Genomic DNA, 15425 nt, shown 5'->3' on the forward strand with positions numbered 1-15425 from the left:
ATGTTTAGTTGTATTGCTCAGTGACTGGTCTATAACAGCATGTTTAGTATTATTGCTCAGTGACTGATCTATAACAGCATGTTTAGTGGTATTGCTCAGTGACTGATCTATAACAGCATGTTTAGTGGTATTGCTCAGTGACTGGTCTATAACAGCATGTTTAGTAGTATTGCTCAGTGACTGGCCTATAACAGCATGTTTAGTAGTATTGCTCAGTGACTGGCCTATAACAGCATGTTTAGTAGTATTGCTCAGTGACTGGTCTATAACAGCATGTTTAGTAGTATTGCTCAGTGACTGGCCTATAACAGCATGTTTAGTAGTATTGCTCAGTGACTGGCCTATAACAGCATGTTTAGCAGTATTGCTCAGTGACTGGCCTATGAAAGCATGTTTTACTCCAGCAGCAACGAGGTGCAGCAGCAGCTCCGTCTGACAAGTGTTAAATAAGAAGCAATGGCGTCTAATGAAAATACACACCTCCCAATTTATTTACCGGTCAATCAGATTGAGGAGTCCCCCCCCCCACCACACACACACACAAAAGGGCTTTATTTCAGACCTAAATGTGACAAGGCACTCCTTCAGACGATCCCACAGGTGATGTGGGGGTCCTGGGCTGGCGTGGTTACACGTGTTCTGTGATTGGAGGCGGCTTATGGTAGAGAAATGAACATTCAATTCTCTGGCAACAACTCTGGTGGATATTCCTGCAGTCAGTATGCCAATTGCATGTCCCTCAAAATTGTATACATCTGTGGTGTTGTGTGACGAAACTGCCTCTTATTGTCCCCAGCACAAGGTGCACCTGTGTAATGGTAATGCCGTTTAATCAGCTTCTTGATATGCCACACCTGTCAAGTGGTTGGATTATCTTGGCAAAGGAGAAATGCTCACTAAAAGGGATGTAAGGGTGGGCCTGGGAGGGCATCGGCCCACCGACTTGGGAGCCAGGCTGTGCCCCTGCCCAGTCATGTGAAATCCATAGATTAGGGGCTAATGAATTTATTTCAATGGACTGATTTCCTTAAATGAACTGTAACTGAGTAAAATCGTTGCAAATTTATTTTTAGATTTTTGTTCAGTATAGTAATGTTCTGGCCAATCTGAACCCAGCCATCCCATGGTGCATTGTGGTGTCTGGTTCCTGTTCAGGCAACAGTGATAATGGAATGTTGTACAAGACTGAATCTTTTTTTTTTGGACAAACGTTGGATGCTTGACTTTGCAACGTGGGATTGTAACAGTAAATAACATTGTAACAATGTGTTGTAGGCCTGAGTTAGTAAATACTGTGTCGACACAGAAACATTGCTCTCCTGAACCTCCCACCTCCATCTCCTGGGCAGTGTCCCAAAGGGCGCCCCATTCCCTATATAGTGCACCCCTTTTTCCCTATATAGTGCACCCCTTTTGACCATGGGCATTAGCGCTTCGAGCTCCATTAAGCATCAGATGAGCTGTTAAGCCCGTTTTAGACACAGTTTGAGTGACAGCGACGATGCCCCCGCCCCCCTCCCTTTAGACCAGGACTGGCACCCTATTCCCTATATAGTGCACTACTTTAGACCATGACTGGCACCCTATTCCCTATATAGTGCACTACTTTTGACCGGGGTCAATAGAGGAGAGGATTTCATTTGGGACGTACCCTCTGAGTCTCAGCTATCTGTCATGTTAACATCTCCAACCTGTCACTGTGATTTAATTAGTCCCTACGCAAATCTGGAGCATCATTTTATCAATCTGAGAAGGGTGAGAGGGGAGCGGAAAGGGCAAGGGGAGGGATGGATGGAGGGAGGGAGGGAGGGAGGGATGGAGGAGAGGGAGGGATGGAGGAGAGGGAGGGAGGGATGGATGGAGGGATGGATGGAGGAGAGGGAGGGAGGATGGATGGAGGAGAGGGAGGGATGGATAGGATGGAGGAGAGGGAGGGAGGGATAGGAGGGAGGGATAGATGGATAGGAGGGAGGGATAGATGGATAGGAGGGAGGGATAGATGGATGGAGGAGAGGCAGGGATAGATGGATGGAGGAGAGAGGGATGGAGGGGAGGGAGGGATGGATGGATGGATGGATGGAGGAGAGGGAGGGATAGATGGATGGGAGGGATGGAGGAGAGGGAGGGATGGAGGAGAGGGAGGGAGGGATGGATAGGAGGGAGGGAAAGATAGGAGGGATGGAGAGGAGGGAGGGATAGGAGGAGGAGAGGGAGGGGGAGGGATAGGAGGAGGGAGGGAGGGATGGAGGGAGGGATGGGAGGGATGGAGGACAGGGAGGGATGGAGGACAGGGAGGGATGGAGGACAGGGAGGGATGGAGGACAGGGAGGGATGGAGGAGGGAGGGATGGATAGGAGGGAGGGATGGATAGGAGGGATGGATAGGAGGGAAGGATAGGAGGGATGGATAGGAGGAGGAGAGGGAGGGAGGGATGGAGGAGAGGGATGGAGGAGAGGGAGGGATGGATAGGAGAGATGGATAGGAGGGATGGATAGGAGGGAGGGATAGGGGGAGGGATGGATGGAGGAGAGGGATGGATGGATAGGAGGGATGGATGGATGGAAAGGAGGGATGGAGGAGAGGGAGGGATAGGAGGAGGAGGGGTGAGGGATCGGAGGAGGAGAGGGAGGGATGGGAGGATAGATGGATGGATAGGAGGGAGGGAGGGATGGGAGGGATAGATGGATGGATAGGAGGGAGGGATGGATAGGAGGGAGGGATGGATAGGAGGGAGGGGTAGGAGGGATGGAGAGGAGGAGGAGGAGAGGGAGGGAGGGATGGAGGAGAGGGAGGGATGGAGAAGAGGAGGGATGGATAGGAGGAGGAGAGGGAGGGATGGAGGAGAGGGAGGGATGGATGGATGGATGGAGGAGAGGGATGGATGGATAGGAGGGATGGATGGAAAGGAGGGATGGAGGAGTGAGGGATGGGTAGGAGGAGGATAGATGGATGGAGGGAGGGAGGGGTGAGGGATAGGAGGAGGAGAGGGAGGGATGGGAGGGATAGATGGATGGGAGGGAGGGATGGATAGGAAGGAGGGGTAGGAGGGATGGAGATGAGGAGGAGAGGGAGGGATGGAGGAGAGGGAGGGATGGATGGAGGAGAGGGAGGGATGGATGGAGGAGAGGGAGGGAGGGATGGATGGAGGAGAGGGAGGGAGGGAGGGATGGATGGAGGAGAGGGAGGGATGGATGGATGGAGGAGAGGGATGGATGGATAGGAGGGATGGATGGATGGAAAGGAGGGATGGATGAGAGTGAGGGATGGGTAGGAGTGAGGGAGGGATGGATAGGAGTGAGGGATAGATGGATGGAGGAGAGGGATGGAGGAGAGGGAGGGAGGAGAGGGAGGGAGGGAGGGAGGGAGTGAGGGAGGGATAGATAGATGGATGGAGGGAGGAGAGGGAGGGAGGGAGGAGAGGGAGGGAGGGATAGATAGATAGATAGATAGATAGATAGATAGATAGATAGATAGATAGATGGATGGATGGAGGGAGAGATGGATGGGGAGGGGATGGATAGGAGGGAGGGATGGATAGGAGGGAGGGATGGATGGAGGAGAGGGAAGGATGGATGGAGGGGAGGGATGGAGGAGAGGGAGGGAGGGATGGATGGATGGAGGAGAGGGTGGGATGGAGGGATAGGAGGGAGGGAAGGATAGGATGGATGGGAGGGAGGGAGGGATGGATAGAGGGATGGATGGATGGATAGGAGGGATGGATGGATGGATAGGAGGGAGGGATGGATAGGAGGGATGGATGGATAGGAGGGAGGGAGGGATGGATAGGAGGGATGGGATGGATAGGAGGGATGGATGGATGGATAGGAGGGAGGGAGGGAGAGATGGATAGGCGGGAGGGAGGGATGGAGGAGAGGGAGGGAGGGAAGGAGGAGAGGGAGGGAAGGAGGAGAGGGACGGATGGAGGAGAGGGAGGGATGGAGGAGAGGGATAGGAGGGAGGGATGAAGGAGAGGGATGGAGGGATAGGAGGGAGGGATGGATGGATGGAGGAGAGGGATGGAGGGATGGATGGATGGAGGAGAGGGAGGGAGGGAGGGAGGGATGGATTGGAGGGAGGAGAGGGAGGAGAGGGAGGGAAGGAGGAGAGGGAGGGAAGGAGGAGAGGGAGGGATGGAGGAGAGGGAGGGATGGAGGAGAGGGATAGGAGGGAGGGATGAAGGAGAGGGATGGAGGGATAGGAGGGAGGGAGGGATGGATGGATGGATGGAGGAGAGGGTGGGAGGGATGGATGGATGGAGGGGAGGGAGGGAGGGATGGATTGGAGGGAGGGATGGATGGATGGCAAGGAGGGATGGGAGGGAGGGAGGGATGGATAGGATGGAGGGATAGGAGGGATGGATAGGAGGGAGGAAGATAGGAGGGAGGGAGGGAGGGATGGATAGGAGGGCGGGAGGGAGGGATGGATGGGATAGGAGGGAGGGATGGATGGGAGGAGGGAGGGATGGAGGAGAGGGAGGGAGGGATGGAGGAGATAGGAGGGATGGAGGAGAGGGAAGGAGGGATGGAGGAGAGGGAGGGAGGGATGGAGGAGAGGGAGGGAGGGAGGGATGGAGGAGATAGGAGGGATGGAGGAGAGGGAGGGAGGGATGGAGGAGAGGGAGGGAGGGATGGAGGAGAGGGAGGGAGGGATGGAGGAGAGGGAGGGAGGGATGGATAGGAGGAGAGGGAGGGATGGATAGGAGGGAGGGAGGGAGGGAGGGATGGATAGGAGGGAGGGAGGGATAGGAGGGAGGGGTGGATGGGAGGGATGGATGGGAGGGAGGGAGGGATGGATGGAGGGAGGGAGCTAGGGATGGAGGAGAGGGAGGGATGGATAGGAGGGGGAGGGATGGATAGGAGGGAGGGATGGATAGGAGGGAGGGAGGGATGGATGGATGGGAGGGAGGAAGGAGGAGAGGAGGGAGGGAGGGAGGGAGGGAGGGAGGGAGGGATGGATGGATGGGAGGGAGGGGTGGATGGGAGGGAGGGATGGATAGGATGGAGGGATAGGAGGGAGGAAGGAGAGGGAGGGAGGAGGGATGGATAGGAGGGGGGAGGGAGGGATGGATGGGATAGGAGGGAGGGATGGATGGGATAGGGAGGGAGGGATGGAGGAGAGGGAGGGAGGGATGGAGGAGATAGGAGGGATGGAGGAGAGGGAAGGAGGGATGGAGGAGAGGGAAGGAGGGATGGAGGAGAGGGGGGAGGGATGGAGGAGAGGGAGGGAGGGATGGAGGAGAGGGAGGGAGGGATGGAGGAGATAGGAGGGATGGAGGAGAGGGAGGGAGGGATGGAGGAGAGGGAGGGATGGAGGAGAGGGAGGGAGGGATGGATAGGAGGAGAGGGAGGGATGGATAGGAGGGAGGGAGGGAGGGATGGATAGGAGGGAGGGAGGGATGGGAGGGAGGGAGGGATAGGAGGGAGGGAGGGAGGGGTGGATGGGAGGGATGGATGGGAGGGAGGGAGGGATGGATAGGAGGGAGGGAGGAGGGATGGAGGAGAGGGAGGGAGGGATGGATAGGAGGGGGGAGGGATGGATAGGAGGGAGGGATGGATAGGAGGGAGGGAGGGAGGGATGGATGGGAGGGAGGGAAGGAGGAGAGGGAGGGAGGGAGGGAGGGAGGGAGGGATGGATGGATGGATGGGAGGGAGGGATGGATGGGAGGGATGGATGGGAGGGATGGATGGGAGGGATGGATGGGAAGGAGGGAGGGAGGGAGGGATGGGAGGGAGGGAGGGATGATAGGAGGGAGGGAGGGATGGATGGGATGGATAGGAGGGATGGAGGAGAGGGAGGGAGGGATGGATGGAGGAGAGGGAGGGAAGGATGGAGGGAGGGAAGGAGGAGAGGGAGGGAGGGATGGAGGAGAGGGAGGGAAGGAGACTAAGTAGAGGGAGCCAGTCTGTTTCAGATTGTCTTGATTGATCATGATGTCTTTTATATTTAGCTGTGTTTCAGAAACATGAGGACTGACTGGGAGGACTGACTGGGAGAGATGAAACCTAGTAGACATAACTAGAGACCCCCCCACTGTAGTCCAATAGAAGTCTCTCATTAAGTCTGTAGATCTACAGAAGGAACACACTTAATACTGTTTGATTCTAGCTAGGGCCTTTGTAACTTTTACCTTAGACACCTGAACCAGGCCTTCTCAGTTCTGTCTGAAGTGGAGCTTTTCAGCTTGACATAGTGGGGTCTTTTACACGGAAATAAAACAAAAAACAAATCCCAAATCAAATTCCAGTCGGTTAGAGATCGTCTTACCAGACGACGTGGATTTGTAAATCCGCCAGGGAGCCTGTCACGCACGCACGCACGCACACACACACACACACACACACACACACACACACACACACACACACACACACACACAGCACGTTGTTCTCCCCATCTGCTGGGACTATGCCGTGAATCTCAAGTCACACTGCTCTCCCTGCCGGTGGTACCGGACACGTTACAGCCTCATCGCGCACACACACACACACACACACACACACACACACACACACACAGGTTATGTCATAGGTTATGTCCCATATAGTACCCTGTTACCTATATACTACACTACTGTTGACCGGGACCCGTAGTGCAGCCATGGCCAGTGTTCATTGTAGATGTAGTGAGTCTTCATCATACTGTGTTTCACCCCTGTAGATGTAGTGAGTCTTCATCATACTGTGTTTCACCCCTGTAGATGTAGTGAGTCTTCATCATACTGTGTTTCACCCCTGTAGATGTAGTGAGTCTTCATCATACTGTGTTTCACCCCTGTAGATGTAGTAAGTCTTCATCATACTGTGTTTCACCCCTGTAGATGTAGTGAGTCTTCATCATACTGTGTTTCACCCCTGTAGATGTAGTGAGTCTTCATCATACTGTGTTTCACCCCTGTAGATGTAGTGAGTCTTCATCATACTGTGTTTCATCCCCTGTAGATGTAGTGAGTCTTCATCATACTGTGTTTCAGGCCCTGTAGATGTAGTGAGTCTTCATCGTACTGTGTTTCACCCCTGTAGATCAGTGAGTCTTCATCATACTGTGTTTCACCCCTGTAGATGTAGTGAGTCTTCATCATACTGTGTTTCACCCCTGTAGAAGTGAGTCTTCATCATACTGTGTTTCACCCCTGTAGATGTAGTGAGTCTTCATCATACTGTGTTTCACCCCTGTAGATGTAGTGAGTCTTCATCATACTGTGTTTCACCCCTGTAGATGTAGTGAGTCTTCATCATACTGTGGTTCACCCCTGTAGATGTAGTGAGTCTTCATCATACTGTGTTTCACCCCCCCACACACACACACACACACACACACTGTGTTATATCTATGCGTGGGTAACAGAGCAGTATGCTTGGGCTGTCCAGACTTCACGGCCAGGCTTACATCAAAAGACAGTGGCTCCCGCCGAAGCACATCAGCCTTAATCAGTGTCATCGCACACACACACACACACACACACACACACACACACACACACACACACAAGTACTCACACACTCTCAGGCCCTCTCTCTGGGTTCTCTGGGAGATCTGATGACTGGGCGGGTATCCATTAACTCTGTTGACAGGCAATGGCTGGTACACACCAAACCAGGAAAATATAGCCTTTTCTATTCCACCAGGCCTCCCTCCCCACCAGGCCTGACCACCAGGCCTGACTCTTCCCCCCCACCCCCCACCAGGCTTGCTGTACAGTGCATCTCACACACACCACCCTGCAGCACATTAAAATGCTGCTGTGTCAGTAACTGTAATATGGTGAATTGGCATTTCCTGTGTGTGTCCTGAAAGGTCATGGAAGACTGGCTGTGGTTGGGCGCGCACACACACACACACACACACACACTCTCTCTCCAGTGTCCAGACTCTGCCTGTATATCCTAGTCTAACCCCATCTCTCTCTCTCTCCAGTGTCCAGACTCTGCCTGTATGTCCTAGTTTAACCCCATCCTCTCTCTCTCTCTCTCCAGTGTCCAGACTCCGCCTGTAAGCAGGACCTGTTGGCCTACCTGCAGCGTATTGCTCTGTACTGCCACCAGCTCAACATCTGTAGTAAGGTGAAAGCAGAGGTCCAGAACCTGGGAGGAGAGCTCGTGGTCTCTGGGGTAAGAACTGATGTGCTTTACATGTCTAGTGGTAAGAGCTGGGTGAGTCTCTGGGTGAGTCTCTGGGTGAGTCTCTGGGTGAGTCTCTGGGTGAGTCTCTGGGTGAGTCTCTGGGTGAGTCTCTGCTTTGCACACCTGGATTGTCAAATATTTGCACATAATTAGTTTTTTTTTTTTAAACAAGGTTTGTTTAGTTGGTGGTTGATCATTGTTGACAGCCGTTTTCAAGTCTTAACTTGGCTTGAAAATACATGACATGTCAAAACTGTAACTTGGCCACTGAGGAACATCCAATGTCATCTTGGTAAGCAACTCCAGTGTAGATTTGGCCTTGTGTTTTAGGTTATTGTCCTGTTGAAAGGGGAATTAATCTCCCTGTGTCTGGTGGGAAGCAGACAACCAGGTTCTCCTCCAGGATTTTGAAGCTGGTTAGCTCTATACATTTGATTTGTAATGTTAAAATAAACTCCCTAGTCCTTGCCGATGACAAGCATACCCATAACATGATGCAGCCACCACCATGCTTGAGCATATGAAGTGGTACTCAGGGATGTGTTGTGTTTGCCCCAAACTTAACACTTTCTATTTACAGTTTTACTTTCGTGCCTTGTTGCAAACAGGATGCATGTTTTGGAATATTTGTATTCTGTACAGACTTCCTTCTTTTCACTGTGTCATTTAGGTTAATATTGTGGAGTAACTACAATGTTATTGATCCATCCTCAGTTGTCTCCCATCACAGCCATTAAACTCTGTAACTGTTTTAAAGTCACCATTGACCTCATGGTAAAATCCCTGAGCGGTTTCCTTCCTCTCCGGCAACTGAGTTAGGAAGGATTCCTGTATCTATGTAGTGACTGGGTGTATTGATACACCATCCAAAGTGTAATTAATGACTTCACCATGCTCAAAGGGATGTTCAATGTCTGTTTTGTTTGTTAACCCATCTACCAATAGGTGCCCATCTTTGCGAGGCATTGGAAAACCTCCCTGGTCTTTGTGGTTGAATCTGTGTTGCACTACTCAACAGGCACCTTAAAGATAATTGTATTTGTGGGGTACAGAGATAATCATGTTAAACACCACTATTGCACACAGAGTGAGTCCATGAAGCTTATTGTGAGTTGTTTACTCCTGAACTTATTTAGGCCACAACAAAGGGGTTACAATACTTATTGACTCAAGACATTTCGGCTTTTAACGTTAAATTATTTTGTAAACAGTTGTTGAAACATGATTCTTGGTCATTATATGGGGTATTGTGTGTAGACCAGTGACACAACATCTCAATTTAATCCATTTTAAATTCAGGCTGTAACACAACAAAATGTAGAGTAAGTCTTTCTGAAGGCACTGTACATGCTGTGTAGTCTAGCTTTACGTTGTTATTAACACTGTACATGCTGTGTGGTCTAGCTTTACGTTGTTATTAACACTGTACATGCTGTGTAGTCTAGCTTTACGTTGTTATTAACACTGTACATGCTGTGTGGTCTAGCTTTACATTGACACTGTACATGCTGTGTAGTCTAGCTTTACATTGACACTGTACATGCTGTGTAGTCTAGCTTTACATTAACACTGTACATGCTGTGTAGTCTAGCTTTACATTGGCACTGTACATGCTGTGTAGTCTAGCTTTACATTAACACTGTACATGCTGTGTAGTCTAGCTTTACATTGGCACTGTACATGCTGTGTGGTCTAGCTTTACATTAACACTGTACATGCTGTGTGGTCTAGCTTTACATTAACACTGTACATGCTGTGTGGTCTAGCTTTACATTAACACTGTACATGCTGTGTAGTCTAGCTTTACATTGGCGCTGTACATGCTGTGTAGTCTAGCTTTACATTGGCACTGTACATGCTGTGTAGTCTAGCTTTACATTGTTATTAACACTACATGCTGTGTAGTCCAGCTTTACGTTGTTATTGACACTACATGCTGTGTAATCTAGCTTTACGTTGTTATTGACACTGTACATGCTGTGTGGTCTAGCTTTACATTAACACTGTACATGCTGTGTAGTCTAGCTTTACATTGTTATTAACACTACATGCTGTGTGGTCTAGCTTTACGTTGTTATTGACACTGTACATGCTGTGTAATCTAGCTTTACGTTGTTATTGACACTGTACATGCTGTGTAGTCTAGCTTTACATTGGCACTGTACATGCTGTGTAGTCTAGCTTTACATTGTTAGTTACACTATACATGCTGTGCCCTGCTGTGTGGTCTAGCTGTACACTGTGTTACGAACACTATATATGCTGTGCCCTGCTGTGTGGTCTAGCTGTACACTGTGTTACGAACACTATATATGCTGTGCCCTGCTGTGTGGTCTAGCTGTACACTGTGTTACGAACACTATATATGCTGTGCCCTGCTGTGTGGTCTAGCTGTACACTGTGTTACGAACACTATATATGCTGTGCCCTGCTGTGTGGTCTAGCTGTACACTGTGTTACGAACACTATACATGCTGTGCCCTGCTGTGTGGTCTAGCTGTACACTGTGTTACGAACACTAGACATGCTGTGCCCTGCTTCTAGAGCCGCTGACCCCGGTACACACATACCAGTCAGCATGGGTTCAAATCCCACCCAGGGCTCTTCTGACTCACACCTGGCCTTCTCTTTCTCTGTTCCATCTGTTTTAGAGAACTATGTTTGAGAATCCTGCTGAATGACAAAAGAACTGGCTACCACTTGTTCTGCCTCGTTAGCCTGGGAAACGGGCAACACATTGATCTGCCTCGTTAGCCTGGGAAACGGGCAACACATTGATCTGCCTCGTTAGCCTGGGAAACGGGCAACACATTGATCTGCCTGTTAGCCTGGGAAACGGGCAACACATTGATCTGCCTCGTTAGCCTGGGAAACGGGCAACACATTGATCTGCCTCGTTAGCCTGGGAAACGGGCAACACATTGATCTGCCTCGTTAGCCTGGGAAACGGGCACACATTGATCTGCCTCGTTAGCCTGGGAAACGGGCAACACATTGATCTGCCTCGTTAGCCTGGGAAACGGGCAACACATTGATCTGCCTCGTTAGCCTGGGAAACGGGCAACACATTGATCTGCCTCGTTAGCCTGGGAAACGGGCAACACATTGATCTGCCTCGTTAGCCTGGGAAACGGGCAACACATTGATCTGCCTCGTTAGCCTGGGAAACGGGCAACACATTGATCTGTTAGCCTGGGAAACGGGCAACACATTGATCTGCCTCGTTAGCCTGGGAAACGGGCAACACATTGATCTGCCTCGTTAGCCTGGGAAACGGGCAACACATTGATCTGCCTCGTTAGCCTGGGAAACGGGCAACACATTGATCTGCCTCGTTAGCCTGGGAAACGGGCAACACATTGATCTGCCTCGTTAGCCTGGGAAACGGGCAACACATTGATCTGCCTCGTTAGCCTGGGAAACGGGCAACACATTGATCTGCCTCGTTAGCCTGGGAAACGGGCAACACATTGATCTGCCTCGTTAGCCTGGGAAACGGGCAACACATTGATCTGCCTCGTTAGCCTGGGAAACGGGCAACACATTGATCTGCCTCGTTAGCCTGGGAAACGGGCAACACATTGATCTGCCTCGTTAGCCTGGGAAACGGGCAACACATTGATCTGCCTCGTTAGCCTCGGAAACGGGCAACACATTGATCTGCCTCGTTAGCCTGGGAAACGGGCAACACATTGATCTGCCTCGTTAGCCTCGGAAACGGGCAACACATTGATCTGCCTCTAGCCTCGGAAACGGGCAACACATTGATCTGCCTGGGAAACGGGCAACACATTGATCTGCCTCGAAACGGGCAACACATTGATCTGCCTCGTTATCCTGGGAAACGGGCAACACATTGATCTGCCTCGTTAGCCTGGGGAAACGGGCAACACATTGATCTGCAGCCCACTTCTTACATTGCTGTCATTAATTCTGCCAAATTGCTAACTACCTGTAAATTAAGTGTAAGCTGATATGTTAATTACAGAAATAGAACAAGCACGGAACAGTATAATTATCAACATATCAGATGAACTACCGTGTAAATAGTCAAAACATTTAATTTCCATCCACGTTCTGCTACCTCGCACCACTGGTGGAAAACGGTCTCCATTCTCATACTGGAGTAAATGTTAAGATACCTTAATAGAAAATGACTCAAGTAAAAGTGAAAGTCACTCAGTAAAATACCACTTCAGTAAAAGTCTAAAAGTATTTCGTTTTAAATATGCTTAAGTATCAAAAGTAAAATATAAATTCCTTATATTAAGCAAACCAGACGGCACAATTAAATTTTTGAAAATCAGCTGGGGTTTTTTTGGGGGTTAGGTCAGGGGCACACTCCAAGTGAGTCCGCCAGATCAGAGGCAGTAGGGATGACCAGGGATGTTCTCTGTTTAGTGAGTCCACCAGATCAGAGGCAGTAGGGATGACCAGGGATGTTCTCTGTTTAGTGAGTCCTCCAGATCAGAGGCAGTAGGGATGACCAGGGATGTTCTCTGTTTAGTGAGTCCTCCAGATCAGAGGCAGTAGGGATGACCAGGGATGTTCTCTGTTTAGTGAGTCCTCCAGATCAGATGCAGTAGGGATACCCAGGGATGTTCTCTGTTTAATGAGTCCTCCAGATCAGAGGCAGTAGGGATGACCAGGGATGTTCTCTGTTTAGTGAGTCCTCCAGATCAGAGGCAGTAGGGATGACCAGGGATGTTCTCTGTTTAGTGAGTCCTCCAGATCAGAGGCAGTAGGGATGACCAGGGATGTTCTCTGTTTAGTGAGTCCACCAGATCAGAGGCACTAGGGATGACCAGGGATGTTCTCTGTTTAGTGAGTCCTCCAGATCAGAGGCAGTAGGGATGACCAGGGATGTTCTCTGTTTAGTGAGTCCACCAGATCAGAGGCACTAGGGATGACCAGGGAGGTTCTCTTGATAAGTGGGTGAATTGGACCATTTTCCTGTCAAAACGTAATGAGTACTTTTGGGTGTCAAGAGAGAATGTATGGAGCAAGTCTGCAAAAATATAAATACTAAAGTACAGATACCCCCAAAAACTACTTAATTAGTACTTTAACGTATTTGTTCTTAAGTACTTTACACCAGTGCCTCAAAGTAACCTTGGGTTTCATCCACCTTCTGTTACCTTAAAAGAACCTTAGTGTACGTTCCAAATGGCACCCTATTTCATATATAGTGCACTTCTTTTGACCAGAGTCCATACTACTCAGGTCAAAAGTAGTGTACTACATAGGAATAGGGTGCCGTTTGTGTCAGCGCTCTAAAGTAGACAGAAGACTTGACTTTTTGAAACTAAACTTTTAACTAAGCTAATATTTTCACTTAGATTTCCTTCCGTGAGAAAACCGTTTTACCCCTTTAGTGAGTCATATTATAAACTAAACATTTCATCCTCCTTTCTGCTCATTTCACTTTAAAATTACTCCATTGAAGTCATCCACTGGTTCCTTTTCTCAATTTCAAAGCAAATCCGTAATTTAATATTTCTTAGCCTCATTAAATAACTGGATTTAAACTTAATAACCCAATAAATTGCTTCCCTTTTAACTAATGATTCATGCCCTTGCCTTGTATAATTTACAGACGGTGTTTGATACAGATAATAACAGAATAAAGAAGGGAAAATGAGATAAATAACAGCTTTATAAAAGTATTTGTTTGCATCACAAGTTGACACCCTAATTTTCTGAGTGCACTACGTTTGACCAAGGCTCTGGTTAAAAGTAGTGTGCACTATATGGACCCAGCCTTAATATAAATAGTCTTCCCTTCGCTGTTTCCCTTCGCTGTTTCCCTTCGCTGTTTCCCTTCGCTGTTTCCTTTCCTGTTCTCTCTTGAAAGAGACTTGTGTCCCAAAATGCTTTTCCTTTCTCCCAGTTGCTTAGTCACTGGCTTAAATGGATACTTGGGGATTTTGACAATGGTATCTACTAGCATGCTAGCAGTTACCAAAGACATCTGGTCATTGCGCTAATGCTAGTTTGAAACTTCCTTCAGGCTGCACGCAGAGACATAAACATGGTATCCATGAGTTCATTTGACTCTGTGGGGGAAATGGATAAAGGGCTTCATTGCCAAAATCCTGAACTATCCCTTTAAGATAACATCCTGCCAGAAGATATTTACTTTTTAGGAAGAGCCTTAAAACCGCTCTCCAATCCGCCATCCCAGCATCTCGTTTCCCTACTCCTCTTGTCCCGTGGATCTGAAACATAGTGGTAGGGTGAGTCCCAGTTGGCACCCTGTTCCTTATAGTGCACTACTTTTGACCAGTGAACCACATAGTGAGTGTAGGGAATAGGCTACCATTTCAGACACTCCCAGTTTATTCCAACAATAGCAGTTTCTACCAAGGCCTGTGTTCCAAATGGCACTATACACTTTAAAATGCATTACTTTTTACCAGGTCAAAGCTATGATCCCTGATTTGATGTCACTTGTTAAATCCATTTCAATCAGTGTAGATTAAGTGGAGGAGACAGGTTGAAGAATGATTTTTAAGCCTTGAGACAACTGAGACAATGATTTGATTGACAAAAGAGTGAAGTACCTTTTGAACAGTGGTATAGTAGTAGGTGCCAGACACACCGGTTTGTGTCAAGAACCACAACGCTGCTGAGTTTTTCACGCTCCACAGTCTCCTGTGTGTATCAAGAATGGTCCACCACCAAAATGACATTCAGCCAACTTGACACAACTGTGGGATGCATTGGAGTCAACATGGGCCAGCATCCCTGTGGAACGCTTTCAATACCTTGTAGAGTCCATTCCCCGATGAATTGAGGCTGTTCTGAGGGTTAGCCCTGGTCCGGCTCCAGACTCATTTGGGTGAGGTTGTTAATTCACCATCTGAAATTAGAGCAACGCCTCTGTCCTTCAGTGGAACACCTGGGACCTCATGCAGGAGCGCTCACATTTTAAACAGCTTAATTGTCTTTACTTCATTCCCTACTTCTCTAAATGTATTGGAGAGAGCCAGAGGAGAGGAACATAAACATTTAGGATTTGACAATAAGGCCCCTTATCTTCCCAGGGTCAGATGAACTTGTGGATAGTGCTTTTATGTCTCTGTGTGCAGTTTTAAAGGAAGTTGCTAACTAGCGCTAGCGCGATGACTGGAAGTCTATGGGGTATCTGATAGCATGCTTCTTGTCATTGCGCTAACACTAGTTAGCATTGGCTCACAAAACTACCTCCAACGTCCTTCATACTGGACACAGAGACATAAATGTGCTATTCGCGAGTTCATCTGACTCTGGGGAAGTAGTTAAAGTATCCCTTTAAGATCTTCT

General features: G+C 49.1%; 1 protein-coding gene across 1 annotated transcript in view; it reads left to right on the forward strand.

The window, feature by feature from the left end:
- Positions 1-15425, forward strand: part of LOC121838744 (catenin alpha-1-like) — a 211900-nt gene that overhangs the window by 186317 nt on the left and 10158 nt on the right. Inside the window, exon 16 of the mRNA XM_042303028.1 lies at positions 7974-8108. Within this exon, the coding sequence (XP_042158962.1) occupies positions 7974-8108 (135 nt within the window). The remainder of the gene's footprint in view (positions 1-7973; positions 8109-15425) is intronic.

The sequence above is a fragment of the Oncorhynchus tshawytscha genome, linkage group LG21 (genome assembly GCF_018296145.1).
Source record: "Oncorhynchus tshawytscha isolate Ot180627B linkage group LG21, Otsh_v2.0, whole genome shotgun sequence".
Classification (NCBI taxonomy): domain Eukaryota; kingdom Metazoa; phylum Chordata; class Actinopteri; order Salmoniformes; family Salmonidae; genus Oncorhynchus; species Oncorhynchus tshawytscha.